The 14,973-nt window shown below is 46.8% G+C and overlaps 1 protein-coding gene across 5 annotated transcripts in view; it reads right to left on the bottom strand.

Moving 5' to 3' along the window:
* Positions 1 to 14,973, bottom strand: part of NAV2 (neuron navigator 2) — a 423,432-nt gene that overhangs the window by 231,623 nt on the left and 176,836 nt on the right. For 4 of the 5 annotated variants that reach the window (XM_070365222.1, XM_070365225.1, XM_070365223.1 and 1 more), the window contains exons 5-6: positions 8,274 to 8,544; positions 3,618 to 3,686 (exon numbers count right to left, since the gene is read on the bottom strand). In XM_070365222.1, the coding sequence (XP_070221323.1) occupies positions 3,618 to 3,686; positions 8,274 to 8,544 (340 nt within the window). The remainder of the gene's footprint in view (positions 1 to 3,617; positions 3,687 to 8,273; positions 8,545 to 14,973) is intronic. The other variant, XM_070365224.1, reaches the window with a different exon arrangement.

Here is a 14,973-nt window from a genome sequence, read left to right on the forward strand (position 1 = left end):
TTTTTACCAACAAGGAAACACCAACTCATGGAGATTAACTAATCGGCCCAGGTAACATAGTAAGCGGTGAGCACAGGGTTTGCTAGGTTTGACTGCAAAGCTGCACTCTTAGTCATCAGGCTTCAATGCCTCCCACAGGTAGAACAGGCCTAAATACCTGAGGCTCACCAGGGATACCAAGATCTCTTATCAACACAACACAGTGATCAGAGGTGGAAATTCATGGAAATTCTTCATCCCTGTACCAGTTCCCTCCATCAGTTCCTTCCCTGTAGACTCAAGGTGAGGTTTCCCTCCCAGCTCAACACCCCTGGTGCCTGTCTAGGTGTCTGGCTCAGGCCGGTATTTGCACCCGAAAAGAGACTTATTTCCAGAGACTTCATCAGTATTTGCACCTGAAAAGAGGCTTATTTCTAGAGCTCTGGAAGAGGTGTCCAACTCAGCCAGAAGGGTAGGCAGGGCTGTTTCTTTTGGCAACCGAACTTTACTGCAACTCCCCGGTGGTGCCTGATCAGCTAAAATCTTAATATTAAGATTTTGCTCTAGGCTAGTGGTGGGAAAGTGGGGGTGAGGAGAAGGCAAGGAGGAGTGTCAGGCAAATAATAGAAGAAGATGTCTTTGGTCAAGCAGGAGATGACAAGAGTGAACATCGACATTTTAGGAATCAGTGAACTAAAACGGGCTGGAATGGGTGAATTTAATTCAGATGATCATTATATATCACCCACTCAATGGACATGAGTTTGAGCAAACTCCAGGAGCTAGTGAAAGGGAAGCCTGGTGTGCTGCAGTCCATGGGGTCGCAAAGTGTCAGACACGACTGAGTGACTGAACAACAACAACAATCCCTTTATCAGGCTCATCAGAAACAAAATGCATCCAAAAGGAAATCTAGGTGAGGGGCTGGGCTTGCCTGGTGGCTCAGAGGTAAAGAATTGCCTGCAATACAGGAGCTGCAGGAGAGGGTTTGATTCCTGGGTTCGGAAGATCCCCTGGAGGAGGAAATGGCGATCCACTCCAGTATTCTTGCCTGAGAAATCCCATGGACAGAGGAGCCTGGTGGGCTGCAGTCCATAGCACCAGGACTCTGATAGAAAGCCAGACCTTGCCTTTGGGTCAGTTTGGAAGTCCTGTGCCCAGCACGCCTCCAGGGCAGGGCAGACAAGCCCATTATTCAGTTCTTCCTCTCTTCCCACCCCTCCCTGCAACTCCACCTCCTTCCATCATCTGGGACTGATAAGACATCATTCAGGGGATGCGCATGTGCTTTCAATTAGATTATTTCCCAACTAGCTCCTGTCTTCTCTCTCTTTCAGAACTAAGCACATCGTGGGAACAAACACCAGATTTCAGGTTTCCTCCACGATCCCCACCCCCTTCCTTTCCTGCGTATGGACTTTGCATGATACACACACACACACACACACACACACACAATGGGATCCCAGTTCACTGTGTGTGGGGGGGCAGTGGGCACCTATCTGGCTCGGGCCTCGTGCAGTTAGGGAAAGCAGTCGCTCTGTGGCACAGTGCTAAGGACTGCATGTCTGTGTTCCCTTCTCCCCAAATGCAGACATTGTCATGCCAGTGTGATGGATGTGGAGAGGGGTCTTGGGGAGGTGATGAGGTCATGAAGCTTACAGGGGAATAGCAGTTAGCCAAGATGGCAATAGTCAGGCTCTCTTGCCCCACATCCTATAAACAATGACTTGGCCTGGTTATGAAACGGCTACGGTCATTTATGGCAATGCGCACAAGTATCATGACGTACTAACTTGGCCACGTGCCACCTTTGTTCACGTGTACCTATATAAACACCACCTGAAGCAGCCCGTGCGTCTGCTGCAACGGCCACAGCAGAATAAAGCATGTCTGCAGTTCCTATGGCTTCTCTCATTTTCTTTCAGCTTCCCCACTCACGCCTTGCCTACCCTACGTTCGGCAATCAGCAAGACAAAGGTGGAGCTGCCTCAGAAGAGACAGGAGAGCTTGCTTCTCTCTGCTCTCTGCCATGTGAGGACACAGAAAGAACACAACCTGTTCTTTCTGGAAAGCAGGAGGTGGGCTCTCACCAACCCAACGGGGTTGACACCCTGATCCTGGATTTCCCAGCCTCCAGAGCTGTGAGCAATAAACCTGTGTTGAATCACCAAGTCTACAGTGATGCGCCATAACAGCATGAGCAGACTAAGACACACGGCTATGAGAGGCAGTGATGACGGCAGGTCTCCCAGTACCAAGTCTGCCTAACAGGCTGACTTGTTCTACAGAAAAGCAGCTGCCCTGTGGCTTCTCCCCACAGCCAGGTGGATCCTGAGTTGGGCCTCCCCACGTGTAAGCTTGTTAGAAAAGTTAACTATTAGAAAAGGCACTCAGCCAGAGCCTAAGAGAGTCGGGGGTAGCAAGCAGACCTTCTGTAGCCATGGGTTACACGAATACGGAGAGAAGCACAGTCTGGGCATCCCTTTAGCTTGAAGTCAGATTCAATGAAAAGAAATACTAGCTGAGAATAATGAGGACGAGATTCTATTTCTGTCAGGATGCTACAAGGACATCATGAGGCAAAAGGCCAGGAGGAATGGTTGAAATGTAAGATTTTAAAAACCAGCATCAACAACCCCTGGTGTGCTCTGCTAAGTCGCGTACCAGAATTCATGGAGGAGGAGGTGGAGGGGAGAGCTGCCCCGAAGTGGTTACACTGAGGTCTGGGGTAAGATTACCTGGGCTCAAGTCCTGCTTTTTCTGCTTTATGTGTGACTTTGATCACTTACCGAACTTCCTACATTTTCGTTTCCTCATCTGTAAAATGGGGATAATAACATGACCTACCGCAAGGAGACTGACTTGAAGATTAAGATAACGCATCCATACTGGGCCTAATACACATTCAATAAATGTTAGCTGTTGATACCTTTAACACACAGTAGGTACAAGGATATAACTGGCGTTTCCCGTATCCTGGCACGGGTCCTCACAGGATGCGGTAGACGCCAAGCTGAGTCAAGAGAATTAATCAGTGAGCAGGCCTAGTTTTTATTTTCAGGAAACTGAGGTGATCCATCCATATACACAAGAGCATCCAGAAATAAAAATGAGACATAGTTGCCTTGTTGCTTCGTCTCCTCTGAACAATTAGATTCATGCTTCAGGTCTTAAACACTCAGGAGAAAACCAACCCCACGTTAGCCATTTTACGACAGCACCAATAACAAAAAGCATCACACACATAAAACAAGATGCAGGTGAGGTGGGATCAGGGCCAGGATAGAGCAGGGAGTCAAACTCATCATAAAGTTACTATAGAAAGCCATCTAAAAACTCACCTCTCTAAATCAGAATGGACTTTGATGTCCAAGCAATCAAAGACAAAAAGACTCAATGAGATGCAGAAACATTAAGTACAACTAAATCTCACACACACACACACACACCCCTTCAGCCCCAGGCCACTCTCAAGTCTCTAACACTCAGCACTTGGTCATCAGCCAAAGCATGTTTGGTTTTCCCAAACCGCAAACATGTCAGGGAGCGGAGGACCAAAAGGAAGTGCAGCCAGGACAAAGGGGATGAGGGGCCGGGTTGAAACCATGCTTTGCAGGACGTGGACAAGGTCTAACCTAGAGATCTTTTTCTGACCCAGAGTGAAGCGGATGATTTTGCTTTGTGATGAGTCCTTGGAAGATGCACTGCATGACAGGAAAGAAAAAAGTGGAAGAGATGCATGAGAGGAGAGAAGATGCGTTAGACAAATTATCAACAGGAGTCCCGAGACACAGCAAAAAAGCCTCCGGGTTTCCCTCTGCCCGATTTTTCTACAACATGCAGCCTTCTTCTTAGGTCTAATTTGATAAAATTCCAATGTAAGGAAATTGCTGTTCAAGATTATCTAAGAACTTTTGTGGTTTTCTTTTTCTTAACTCCAAATCTCTTTTCTGCCATCAGTCACTACACAGTCTTCTACAATGAGACCCTAAAGCCAGGGGTCTCTGACAAGTAAACTTTGTACCTTTCTAAAGTATTCAGATGTTTCTACTCCACATGCTTATTCTACTGGAGTGCTCTTTGGAGGAATGTCCTGAATATCCCACTAATCTGACCCTAAATAAGGGTGGTATGTGTGCTCAGTCATGTCTGACTCTTTGTGACCCCATGGACTGTAGCCCACCAACCCCCTGTCCATGATTTTCTAGGCAAGAATAGTGGAGTGGGTTGCCATTTCCTTCTCCAGGGAAGCTTTCTGACCCAGGGATCAAACCCACATCTCTTGTGTCTTTGCATTGGCAGGCAGATTCTTTACCAGCTGAGCCACCCGCAAAGCCCAAATAAGGGTGGAGATGTTTTCAAGTTTTGCTGGTCTTGGGAATGTTTGCTCTCCATGGTATCAGCAATGACCATTTCAAATCTTCTGAACTTGCTATGTTCTGGGCTTTGAACCATAAACTTATGAATATAAAGAATCATGGATGGACTTAATAAATGGCTCAACTTATTTACTGCCTTATGAAAGAGAGAAATATTTATCTTTCTTGTGTCCATACCACCTATAACATGTTCATAAAAGGATCTGAGGTGAGAAATACAATGTTGGTGTCACAAAACCTAGGATGTGAAGGAAGACAGAAGAGAATGAATTTTTAAAAAAGCAATTCTTTTTGTATTTTTTTTCTAAAAAGCTAAATATTGAACGATGTAAAGGAGACACAGATAGAGAGGAACTTCACGAGGTAAAAGATGGATTGACTTCTCAGCCATCATGTAAATTAATGAGAAAAGCTGATGAGAAGAAAAGTGAGTCTCCATTTAGTTACCATGGAGGAACTACTTTCTCCTTCATGCCAGTATCTCAATTTTCCTTGCTCAGCTTCCACAACTCTTTTTTTTTTTTTTTTTAAATTAATAAACATTATGTTAAAGTTGTCAAGTTTCAGTATTTGCTCTCTTGAGAGGGATGATGTTTAGGCATGTTTGTGCCTGGTGGAGCTCTAAGGAAGGATCAACACAAACCTGGTATTTGGGGGTTGTATCAACATTTGACGTTAATGATCAAGGGTCCTGAACCATTACCCTTGGGATCTGGGTTATCAGAATTCGGGGATAGAAATACAATGGAACTAAGCCAGAGAAGTGACTTTATTGTTTTTAAATTTACAGCCAGTGCATGAGTATGGAGTATCACATCTCTAGACTTTGAGAACAAGATTATCCTCCGGAAGGAAAACTAGAAAGCATCAGTATGTCACGGATAAAACCAGTCATCTGCTAAGGTAACCCAATACGGGCCAAATAAAGGGTGAAGGAGGCCAAGTAAAGGGTGAAGGAGGACACAGAACGATTCCAGGGCCCGACTTGTCTCATCACCACATTGCAGGGTCGGGGGGGACGATGGCAGGAACCACTCTGAAAAAAATGGACATTAAAACCTGGCTTAAGTGAGTGTGGCTGTTCTTTAGGCAAAGCATTTATTTTTCGCTCTTGCAGTTTTTTGACCACACCACACGGCATGCGGGATCCTTTTTCCCTGGCTAGGGATGGAACCCGTGCGCCCTGCAGTGGAGTGGAAGTCTCAACCATTGCATGGCCAGGGAAGTTCCCCTAGGTACAGCATTTATGAACAAGAGGATGCTTTTTCTTACTGGGAGATGGGTATCCTGACTGAGACATCTGGTTCTTTTGAGAGGACAAAAGCTTACTGTGGAGAAGGATGCCTCGGGCTATCAAAGCTCAATGACACAAGCCCAGTGTTTTTCAACACGTGTTCCTTGGAACCATACGCAATGAGACCCTCTTATAAGAAGAGTTCCATGGCTCAGTTTGAGAGTGCTTTCTACATCTTCTTCTGAAGATTCCCAGGGTACACATGTCCTTCCCCCTACTCCCCCCAGGTTCCTTATCTCAGTAAATGCCACCATTTGCCTAACCACTCAAGCCGGAAATCAAGGACTTATCTGTGATTCCTCCCTCCCTCACTCCAGTCAATCTACCTGTGGTCCTGTTGGCTCATCCTCTAAAATAGCCTGAACTGGTCTACCTCCATACGTGCTCTTCCACCTTGATCTAAGCCGCTGTCACCTAGAGCAAGGATTCCCCCGCCTCTGAGAGCTAATGCCTGACAATCTGAGGTGGAGCTGATGTAACAGTAATAGAGATAAAGTGCACGACAAATGCAGTGTGCTTGAATCATCCTGAAACCACCACCACCCTGCCCTGGTCCATGGAAAAATTGTCATCCACGAAACTGGTCCCTGGTGCCAAGAAGGTTGGAGACCGCTGACCTAGAAGATCACAAAGCCTCTTGAGCTGGGGTCATTCCTTCTATTCTTGACCCTTCCACAGTCTTATTCTCTAGAGAGAAACAAAAGTGATTAAAAAAAAAAAACAACCTGTAAATTAAGTCTCCTTCCTGGTCAAGACTGTCCACTGGCTTAGTTACCTTTAGAATGAAATACCAACTCTTCAGCCTGTATAGCTGTCACTATGACCTTGCTTCAGGGCTATGGGACTACACAGCTCCAGGGGTGACTGGTCACACTGTCTTTCATGTCAATGGTGGCAGCTCTCTTTGCTTATAAGGCTGCCTTTCACTTCACACTCCCCTTCGCCCACGGAGCTCCAGCCACACTAGCCTTCTCTCGGCTCCTCCAACCTGCCCAGCTTACTCCTACCACAGGGCCTTTGCACCAGCTGCTCCCCCTCTCCCTGATCTATGCCACACCTGCATGGCTAGCCCCCATCACTCCTATTTCTACTTTGGTGTCAGCTCCTCAGAGAAACCTATCAACCCAACTTAAATTATGAACCCAATCCCTCTGAATCCCATTATCTTATTGTACTACCACTTCTGATATTTCTCTTCCCACTTCTGCCTGCCTCCTCCAGTAGGATGTAGGGAACAGGCACCAATTTCCCCCCCATAGAACCCTTCCCCTGCAAGTTGCTCTCCAGGGAATATGCACTCTGCAGCATGCAGTGTGGGATATGATGCCCAGATCATGTGATCATCCTGACCCCACTAGGGATCACAGAATGGCTTCATCCAGGGGGCCCTTCAGGGCAGAGGTGTGGAGGCTGGCTGCCTGGCTGTCCAGGGCTCATTGCTAGTCCAGGCATCCCTACTGGCCCACAAATTTTCACAATGAAATTGGATATAATTAGATAATTAATTAGGGGTTCTGATTTACATCACATCTGTCACTGCTGGTTTTAACACAATCACAATTGGGAAGCAGCACTTCTCCCGGGGAAATACAGCTGTGACCATTAACCATCTCGAGGGCAGCTGCTTTGTTTCAACCACTTTGTGCTTCGCCCAACTACAAATGGCTACCAAGGGTATGACGGTGTGTGAGAAAACCTATGATTATTAGTGCTGGTACTGGAAGGAAAAAGCCATCACTCTGTAGCACACAGTCAATGAAATCAACCAGTCAATTTGAGTGGTGGCATTTAGGCTTGATAGCTAAAGTTTTATAGCTTAAAAAAAAAAGCTTTCTCCAAAACTTTGCTATGAGTCAAAAACTTTCTAGTTCCGAATCCCCTCCTCTATATTTTCCCCCTCATTAAATGTTTTATGAGGTGATTTTTTGCGGTGTTGTTTAGGAATGCAGCTATTAGCATGTGAACCCAGTAGACGGTAACTGTTCTGTCGTTCTGCTGGTATACCATTGTTGCAAGATGCTCTGGAAACACCAACAAAAACTCGGTCCTGATCCAAACAGCAGAGGGCCATAGCAGACACTGCTCCTCCGTCTCCAAGGTCAACAAAACCCAGGCACACTGACTGGGAACGGCTCCCCCTCAGGAGATACTGGCCCACTCAGAGGAGTGGGCAGCCTCTCGTCCTGCTAAAAAACACTTGCTATCTTTCTTCTGGGTTCTCGGGATTTCTCTTCTGGCAAAACAGAGGTATCTGCTGGAGAACTTCTGCCTCCACTAAGTGAAACTGCTTTGTATGTATAACACTGAACACCCAGCCTGTAGGCTGACACGCAGAAGAAGTTTGAAATCTATTTTAGGGGCTGTTTATTGCCTATGAGCATGTGTGTGTTAACAGGCTAGAGTTTAAGGCAGGAGCGCCTGGCGACTCTGATCTCTAATAGCCCCCATCTCCACCAGGCACATTCATTTCAAGGTCATGCTGATCCCCCACAAACTACTGGTAGTTCTCAGACCTACAGAAGCGCAAATGCGAACCACATGGGGCGCAGGCTAGAAGGGGGTCAGTGTGAAGAAGACCCTGAGAAAAGCCGAATTATCAGTTGATGAGGAGCACCCACCTGGACTGCATCTCGGCTTGTGCTTTTGACGGCTGATGTGGCGCTGGTTGGTGAGGCTGGCACGGGGCTTGGGGGGTGGCTGGCACCTGCTGCTGAGGAGGGCCAGCCTGGCACTGGGAGGGGGCCCCTGCCACCTGGGACCCGGGGGGTGGCAGTGGCGAGGGGAGGTGCGGCTTCTGGGGCGGCGGTGGCTGCTGCTGCTGCTGCTGCTTGTACCGGGAGAGGCTGAAAAAGAGGCCTAGGATGGCCTTGAGATTTCCATTCCTGATCTCTGCAAGACAATAGGGAGATTCTGGTTAGAGGAGGAAGCCCTTCTGGGGAGCCCTGTCTCACACCCTTTTAGGAGGCAGTATCAGCCCCCGCATGAGTTTTAATTCCTCTAGGATAGGACAGATTTCCTGAACACTTAATTGGTATCACAGTCAATTAAAATCTGGCCTAAACCACAGAGAAATTAGCTGATTTCTCCCCACTGGGATTAGAGTGGGTACCTGAGGCAAGTTGCAACTGGGATGTCTGGCGAGCGCGAGGAGGAAGTTCTCAGTAAGGACACAACCGAAAAAGACAGAGTCCCGAGCAAGACTGTGCTTGTCCAGAACGCAGAGGAAGGGCTCGAGGGATGGAGGCACCAGGGGAAACTCACTGGTGTCTACACAGCACCCCCAAATCCCAGTTCCATGCTTCAAGCCACCCGGAGCGTGCCAAGTAGCTGCCGGCCCACTCCAAAATCCTCACCTAACCTTGCCCAATCATCCTGCCCTCAGATACATGGCTGTCTCCTGTCCATCAAATAAACAACTTGAGTTTGGGGTGGGTATGGGGATAAGCCATAGGGCTTGCTTCCGCAAAGAACTCACATTAAAAACATTTTTTCCCCCTACATTAAAAAAAAAAAAAAAATGTGTGTGTAGAGTGGGGCTAAGAAAATTTTTCATTCCAGATGGAATTTTTCAGATTTTAAAATGTATTTGCCTCAAGGCGTGCATAAAGAGCTTCAGAGAAGGAATGAAATATTTATTTCCAGGCAGGAGCTATGGATGTAATGGTATATCTCCTTGGGCAATCCCTCCTTTTCTACAGTTCTTTTAACACCAGATGCTGATGGCCAGGGTCTAAAGTGACCCTGAGGGTAAAACAATATGGCCACCCAGCATGTGGGACAGAGAAGGGGGAACCTGGGGGCTTCCTCTGCTTCATTTCCACCCTTCAGTTCAGTTCAGTCACTCAGTCATGTCCGACTTTTTGCAACCCCATGGACTGCAGCAGGCTTCCTGTCCATCACCAACTCCCAGAGCTTGCTCATGTCCATCAAGTCAGTGATGCCATCCAACCATCTCGTCCTGTTGTTCCCTTCTCCTCCTGCCCTCAATCTTTCCCAGCATCAGGGTATTTTCCAATGAATCAGTTCTTTTATCATGTGGCCAAAGTATTGGAGTTTCAGCTCCAGCATCAGTCCTTCCAGTGAATATTCAGGACTGATTTCCTTTAGGATTGACTGGTTTGATCTCCTTGCAGTCCAAGGGACTCTCAAGAGTCTTCTCCAACAACACCACAGTTCAAAAGCATCAATTCTTCAGCATTCAGCTTTCTTTATGGTCCAACTCTCACATCCATACATGACCACTGGAAAAACCATACGGACCTCTGTCAGCAAATTAATGTGTCTGCTTTTCTCTACTTCCACCCTTAGGCTGAATGTTTCTGAATTGGGAAGGGAGTTAAAGGGAATGGGGTTGGAGGAAGGGAAGCCCCCACCCCCGGTGTGGGTAACACACATCTTCAGGTTACCCAAGGCTTGGCAAGAGGATGCTGATAAAGGAACGAGAGTTTCCTCCAATGGCCAGCTGAAGGGCAGAAGGCATGAATGGGGTTCTTTGAGAAGCAAGGCTTATCCCCTGTTAGCCTGCCAGTGCCCTGGGTGTGATTTGCTGACTAGGTCAGGCTGAATTACTTCCTGTTGGAGAGCTCCTCTTTCCAGGCTCTTGAAGAAAGTGACAATACAGACTACTAGAATCCAGCTTTCACTCTTTGGGAGCTAGCTTGTGCTGACTGTGGGAGAAAACCATCAGGAGCCCGGCTTTGGAAAAGCAAGGCATGGATTTCAGTCTGCTGCTACCACGTTCTAGCTTGAGCAAGTCACTGAATCTCGCTGGGCCTCACCTGACAACACTCACAGCTTGCCCTGCTGCCAAGGTGCTTTTGCAGATCAAATCTGAGCAGACAGGGGAAGGCACACTGGTAAACGTCTTTGACCGGTCCTGGTTCCTGTATGACAACCACAGCTCCAGAATCCTGTGGGAGCTTCCCATAGAGCTCCAGCTACACGCCTTAAAAATAATGGCTTCTGCAGAGAATGGACGTGTGGACACAGTGGGGGAAGGAGAGGATGGGATGAACTGAGAAAGTAGCATTGACTTATAATACACTACCGTGTGTTAACAGACAGCTAGTGGGAGGCTGCTGCATAACACAGGAGCTCAGCTCCGAGCTCTGTGATGACCTAGACGGGTGGGACAAGGGCTGCGGTGGGACGGAGGCTCAAGAGGGAGGGGATATATGTATACTTTTAGCCGATTGACATTGTTGTACACCAGAAACTAACACAGCATTGCAAAGCAATTATCCTCCAATTAAAAATTTAAAAAATAATAAAAAGGCTGACTTCTAATCAGCATTAAAAAAATTATGGTTATTTATTTATTTATTTTTTTTACTATGTGACATCTTATCATATGGCATTTTTGAGAGTGAGAGGAAGACACTCTTAATTACATTAGGACAACAGGTATAAGCCAGGGCTCACCTGGACAAGTCAAGATGCTTATAAACCACTGTGTGCGATGCAGGGAGCACAGAAAGTTCCCCAACTGTGGGAAAATCCCCCCCTCTCCCATTTCTTTGGGTAAGCTCAGCTTTAACCATTCACCCCTGCTTCCTTCTCCATCCTAAGGAAACCAAAGCAGAACACATCCACGGCCTGCTCTGCCGCTGCGTCTAATGTTTTGACAAGGACACCCATGTCACAGGACGTGAGGTCTGGATGGGATGATTCAGTCTATAGACTGAGGTTTTGCAAGATGCAACCTCTGAGTCTCCATGTTCTTCTTGAAAATGGGCATTTTCCTCGTGGGAAGGTGGAGGGTAAGGTGATGTCCCCCTGGTTAACTCAGCTGGACAATGACAGGGGGCAGGGCCAGAATCAAGGGCTGGCAGGCAGGGCAGGACCTGTTAAGGAACTCGGGAAAACAATTTCCTCTAAAAATAGAATTCCCTGGATGATGAAAATAGAGCTATAATCATGCTAGATGAAATCTATGTAAGATTTCAGTGTCTTTTATAGAGCTATTACTAATTAGCATATACCAATGAAGCTTTTCACATACATGATCTCATTCAGTCACCCAATATGGTATAACTTGGCTTGCTTACATCCCCATCACATGTCATGAATTTAAAAGCACCCAGATAGTGGATAGTGTTTTACTTATTAAGTTAGCTCACAGGCACAGAAATATTCTTTATTCTCCTTCTATAATAGAAGTATTCTTTTATTATGGAATGTGTCAAACATTCCATAATACATTTTTTTAAAAACCACGCAAGAAAAACAAAGGCAGGAGGAACTAACAATTCCACAGCAAAGCCAGAGGATCAGGAGTTGCTCCTGCAAAAGGTAGGTGTGTCCACGTCGGCTCCCTCACAATCCACCTGCCCAGCCCAGGGCAGATGAATGGAGCTGGCTTTGTCATAGTCTCTCCCTGTGACGTTCAGTCATTTATTGCTCAGAACTGTTCTACTCTTCCCGAAAACCTCTTTTTATTTGTGAAAGGGCCCAGTGCTCTCATGAATACACTGTTTCTTAGGAGGAAGCATTTTTACTATATGGATCACTGATTGTTAGAGCCACAAAGACCGCGGTTTGCATTTCTCAAGTCCATCATTTGAAGACTTCAAAGTTTTTCCAAGAGTTAACCTCTCTGAGCCTCATTTTCTTCTTTAAATGTGTGCCACACCTTCCCCATAGGGATGCTATGGAGATGAACAGGATTAAATGAGAAAATAAAAGCCTGTCTCTGTACTTCCTTGTTTGGTTCAGAAAAGAAGGTTGTTGTACCTGCTGCCTTTGGAGAGTACAGGGCTCTTCACCTACAAGAAGCCTAAGGAGCTGTCCCTCCTTCCTACACATCCCCTCCAGACAGTCATAGGCCTCAAGAAGAAAGCCAACCATGATCATCTCATTTTAGAGAAAACTCAGTAAGCATCTCTTTTTAAAAAAGAAATCAGCTCTATTGAGGTATAATTTACAACCACAAAATCAAGTGTATAATGATCTTTAGTAAATTTAGTAAATTCTAGTTTTAGATTCTCCAGCACCCTGAAAAGTGCTCATCTGTAATCAAGTCCCAAACCCATCCCCTCAGGCAAATTCTAATCTTGTTTTCATTGATTGGCCTATTCTGGGCCAATTTCCTGTAAGTAGAATCATGTGACCTGTAGTCTTTTGCATCTGGCTTCTTCCATGGAAGAATTCAGGAGACCTGGGTTCAATCCCTGGGTCAGGAAGATCCCCTGAAAAGGGAATGGCAACCCACTCCAGTACTCTTGCCTGGAGAATTCCATGGACAGAGGAGCCTGGCGGGCTACAGTCCATAGGGTCAAAAAGAGTTGGCCATGACTAAGCAACTACACTTTTATTCTTCCATGGAGCATGTTTTTAAGGTTCACCTGCATATATTGCTAGGCGTTGTCCTGTTATGGATAGACCATGTTATCCATTTCAGAACACAGACTCAAGCAGAGTGAATGCTCTGTTTGGAGTTAAGAGACACACAGTTCATGCCATGGGTGGTCTTTAACAGACAGTATCCAAAATAGTTAGAATTGTGTTCTTTTCTTATTTCCAAATGGCATTTGTCTGTGTGCCACAAGGCCTGGTAAGCTGGCTACACAGGCTCTCTAAAAACAAAATCCACCAGCCCACAAAAATGTTCCCCCATGACACTCCCTACTGCTACTGCTACTGCTAAGTCACTTCAGTCATGTCCGACACTGTGCAACCCCATAGATGGCAGCCCACCAGGCTCCCCCGTCCCTGGGATTCTCCAGACAAGAACACTGGAGTGGGTTGCCATTTCCTTCTCCAATGCATGAAAGTGAAAAGTGAAAGTGAGGTCGCTCAGTTCTGTCCGACTCTTAGAGACCCCATGGACTGCAGCCTACCAGGCTCCTCCGTCCATGGGATTTTCCAGGCAAGAGTACTGGAGTGGGGTGCCATTGCCTTCTCCAAGACACTGCTAAGGCTTTGGAAAAACAGCATCATTTTATTTCTGATCAACTATCCTCACACTCTTGATCTTTAGAAAGAAAAAAAAAAGTAGACCTAGAGAGAGATGGGCTTCCCTGATGGCTTAGATGGTAAAGAATCTGCCTGCAATGTGGGAGACCTGGGTTTGAATCCTGGGTCAAGACGATCCCCTGGAGAAGGGAAAGGCAACCCACTCCAGTACTCTTGCCTAGAGAGAGAGAGAGAGAGATGGCTTGTCTAAGGAGACACGAGCTAGCGGGGCATCGAAACCAGGACGAAAGCCCTGCTCTGGTTTCTCTCCTATGGCCACCTGCCCATAAACTGAAGAATAAACTATACAGACCATAGGCCAATTCCCACTAAAATTCAGTATTGCCTTGACTCAATCGCCTTGGGTTCCGACTGAACTCTACTCCCACTCACTGCTCCTAATCTGCATAGATGCTGTAGAGCATGTTGGGCAAGATGGGAGAATAACAGAGTTATTTTCTTTCAACATTATTTAAAAGAGACCTCAAGTCTGATTTACTTAGGCACAAGCATTGGAATAATCGAATACAAAGAAAGCTGCTTTGTAGGGAAGGGATTGGGAGCCAAGGGAAGGCTGCCTACACTGTAGACTCAGGATTCCTATTCAATCCCCTTAAGCCATGGTGTAAGGTCACCCAGCTGATTTGGGGCTGTGGATCCTATCTGTGCCGTCTATGTAACCCCACTAGGGCAGCCCTTCTGTTCATCAAGCCCATCAGTGCCCACAGGGGAAGTGGATGAGGCGGTGGGAGTAGAGCCCACAGCGCCCCCTGCTGGCAAGGGACAGAAACGGTCCCGCTAACTGCAGAACTCCAGAGACCCCGAAGGAGGACAATGGAGACAATCCGCCTGCTGCTTTTACCCTAAGGGTCCGAAAAGACCTCCGGTTTCCTGGCTCCAAATGAGAGGAGGAGAGCTCGGCATCAGGTCTCTGGCTATCAGGGCCACAAACCCAGGTCTGAACTAATCAAGTCAGCAACCTGGGATTTGCGCTGCTTAGAGAAGATTCCTTTCAGGGGGGATCTTCCCTTCCCTTCAGGGGATCTTCTTGACCTAGGGATCGACTTCATGCCAAACCCCTATACTCCTTGTCAGAGGCACCTGGAAGCATCATCCTGCCTGCAACCTGCAAGACTGATAAAAAGCAAGTCCTCTGTGCCCATCACATTACTATGCCCTAACATCTATCTAAATTCCCCTTCACCTTCCCCTTCCGATTGGTGAAAGCCTACTCATCTTGTAAAACCCAAGGGAAGCATCACTATCTCTGTGACGCCCCCTGACGGCCCCAGGTAGAGCTGACTGTTACCTTTCTTTGGGTACCACTGACTGGATCCTGTACATCCCACCGGCACAACTCTCTTA

Source organism: Bos mutus, chromosome 29 (genome assembly GCF_027580195.1).
Source record: "Bos mutus isolate GX-2022 chromosome 29, NWIPB_WYAK_1.1, whole genome shotgun sequence".
In the NCBI taxonomy this organism is placed as follows: domain Eukaryota; kingdom Metazoa; phylum Chordata; class Mammalia; order Artiodactyla; family Bovidae; genus Bos; species Bos mutus.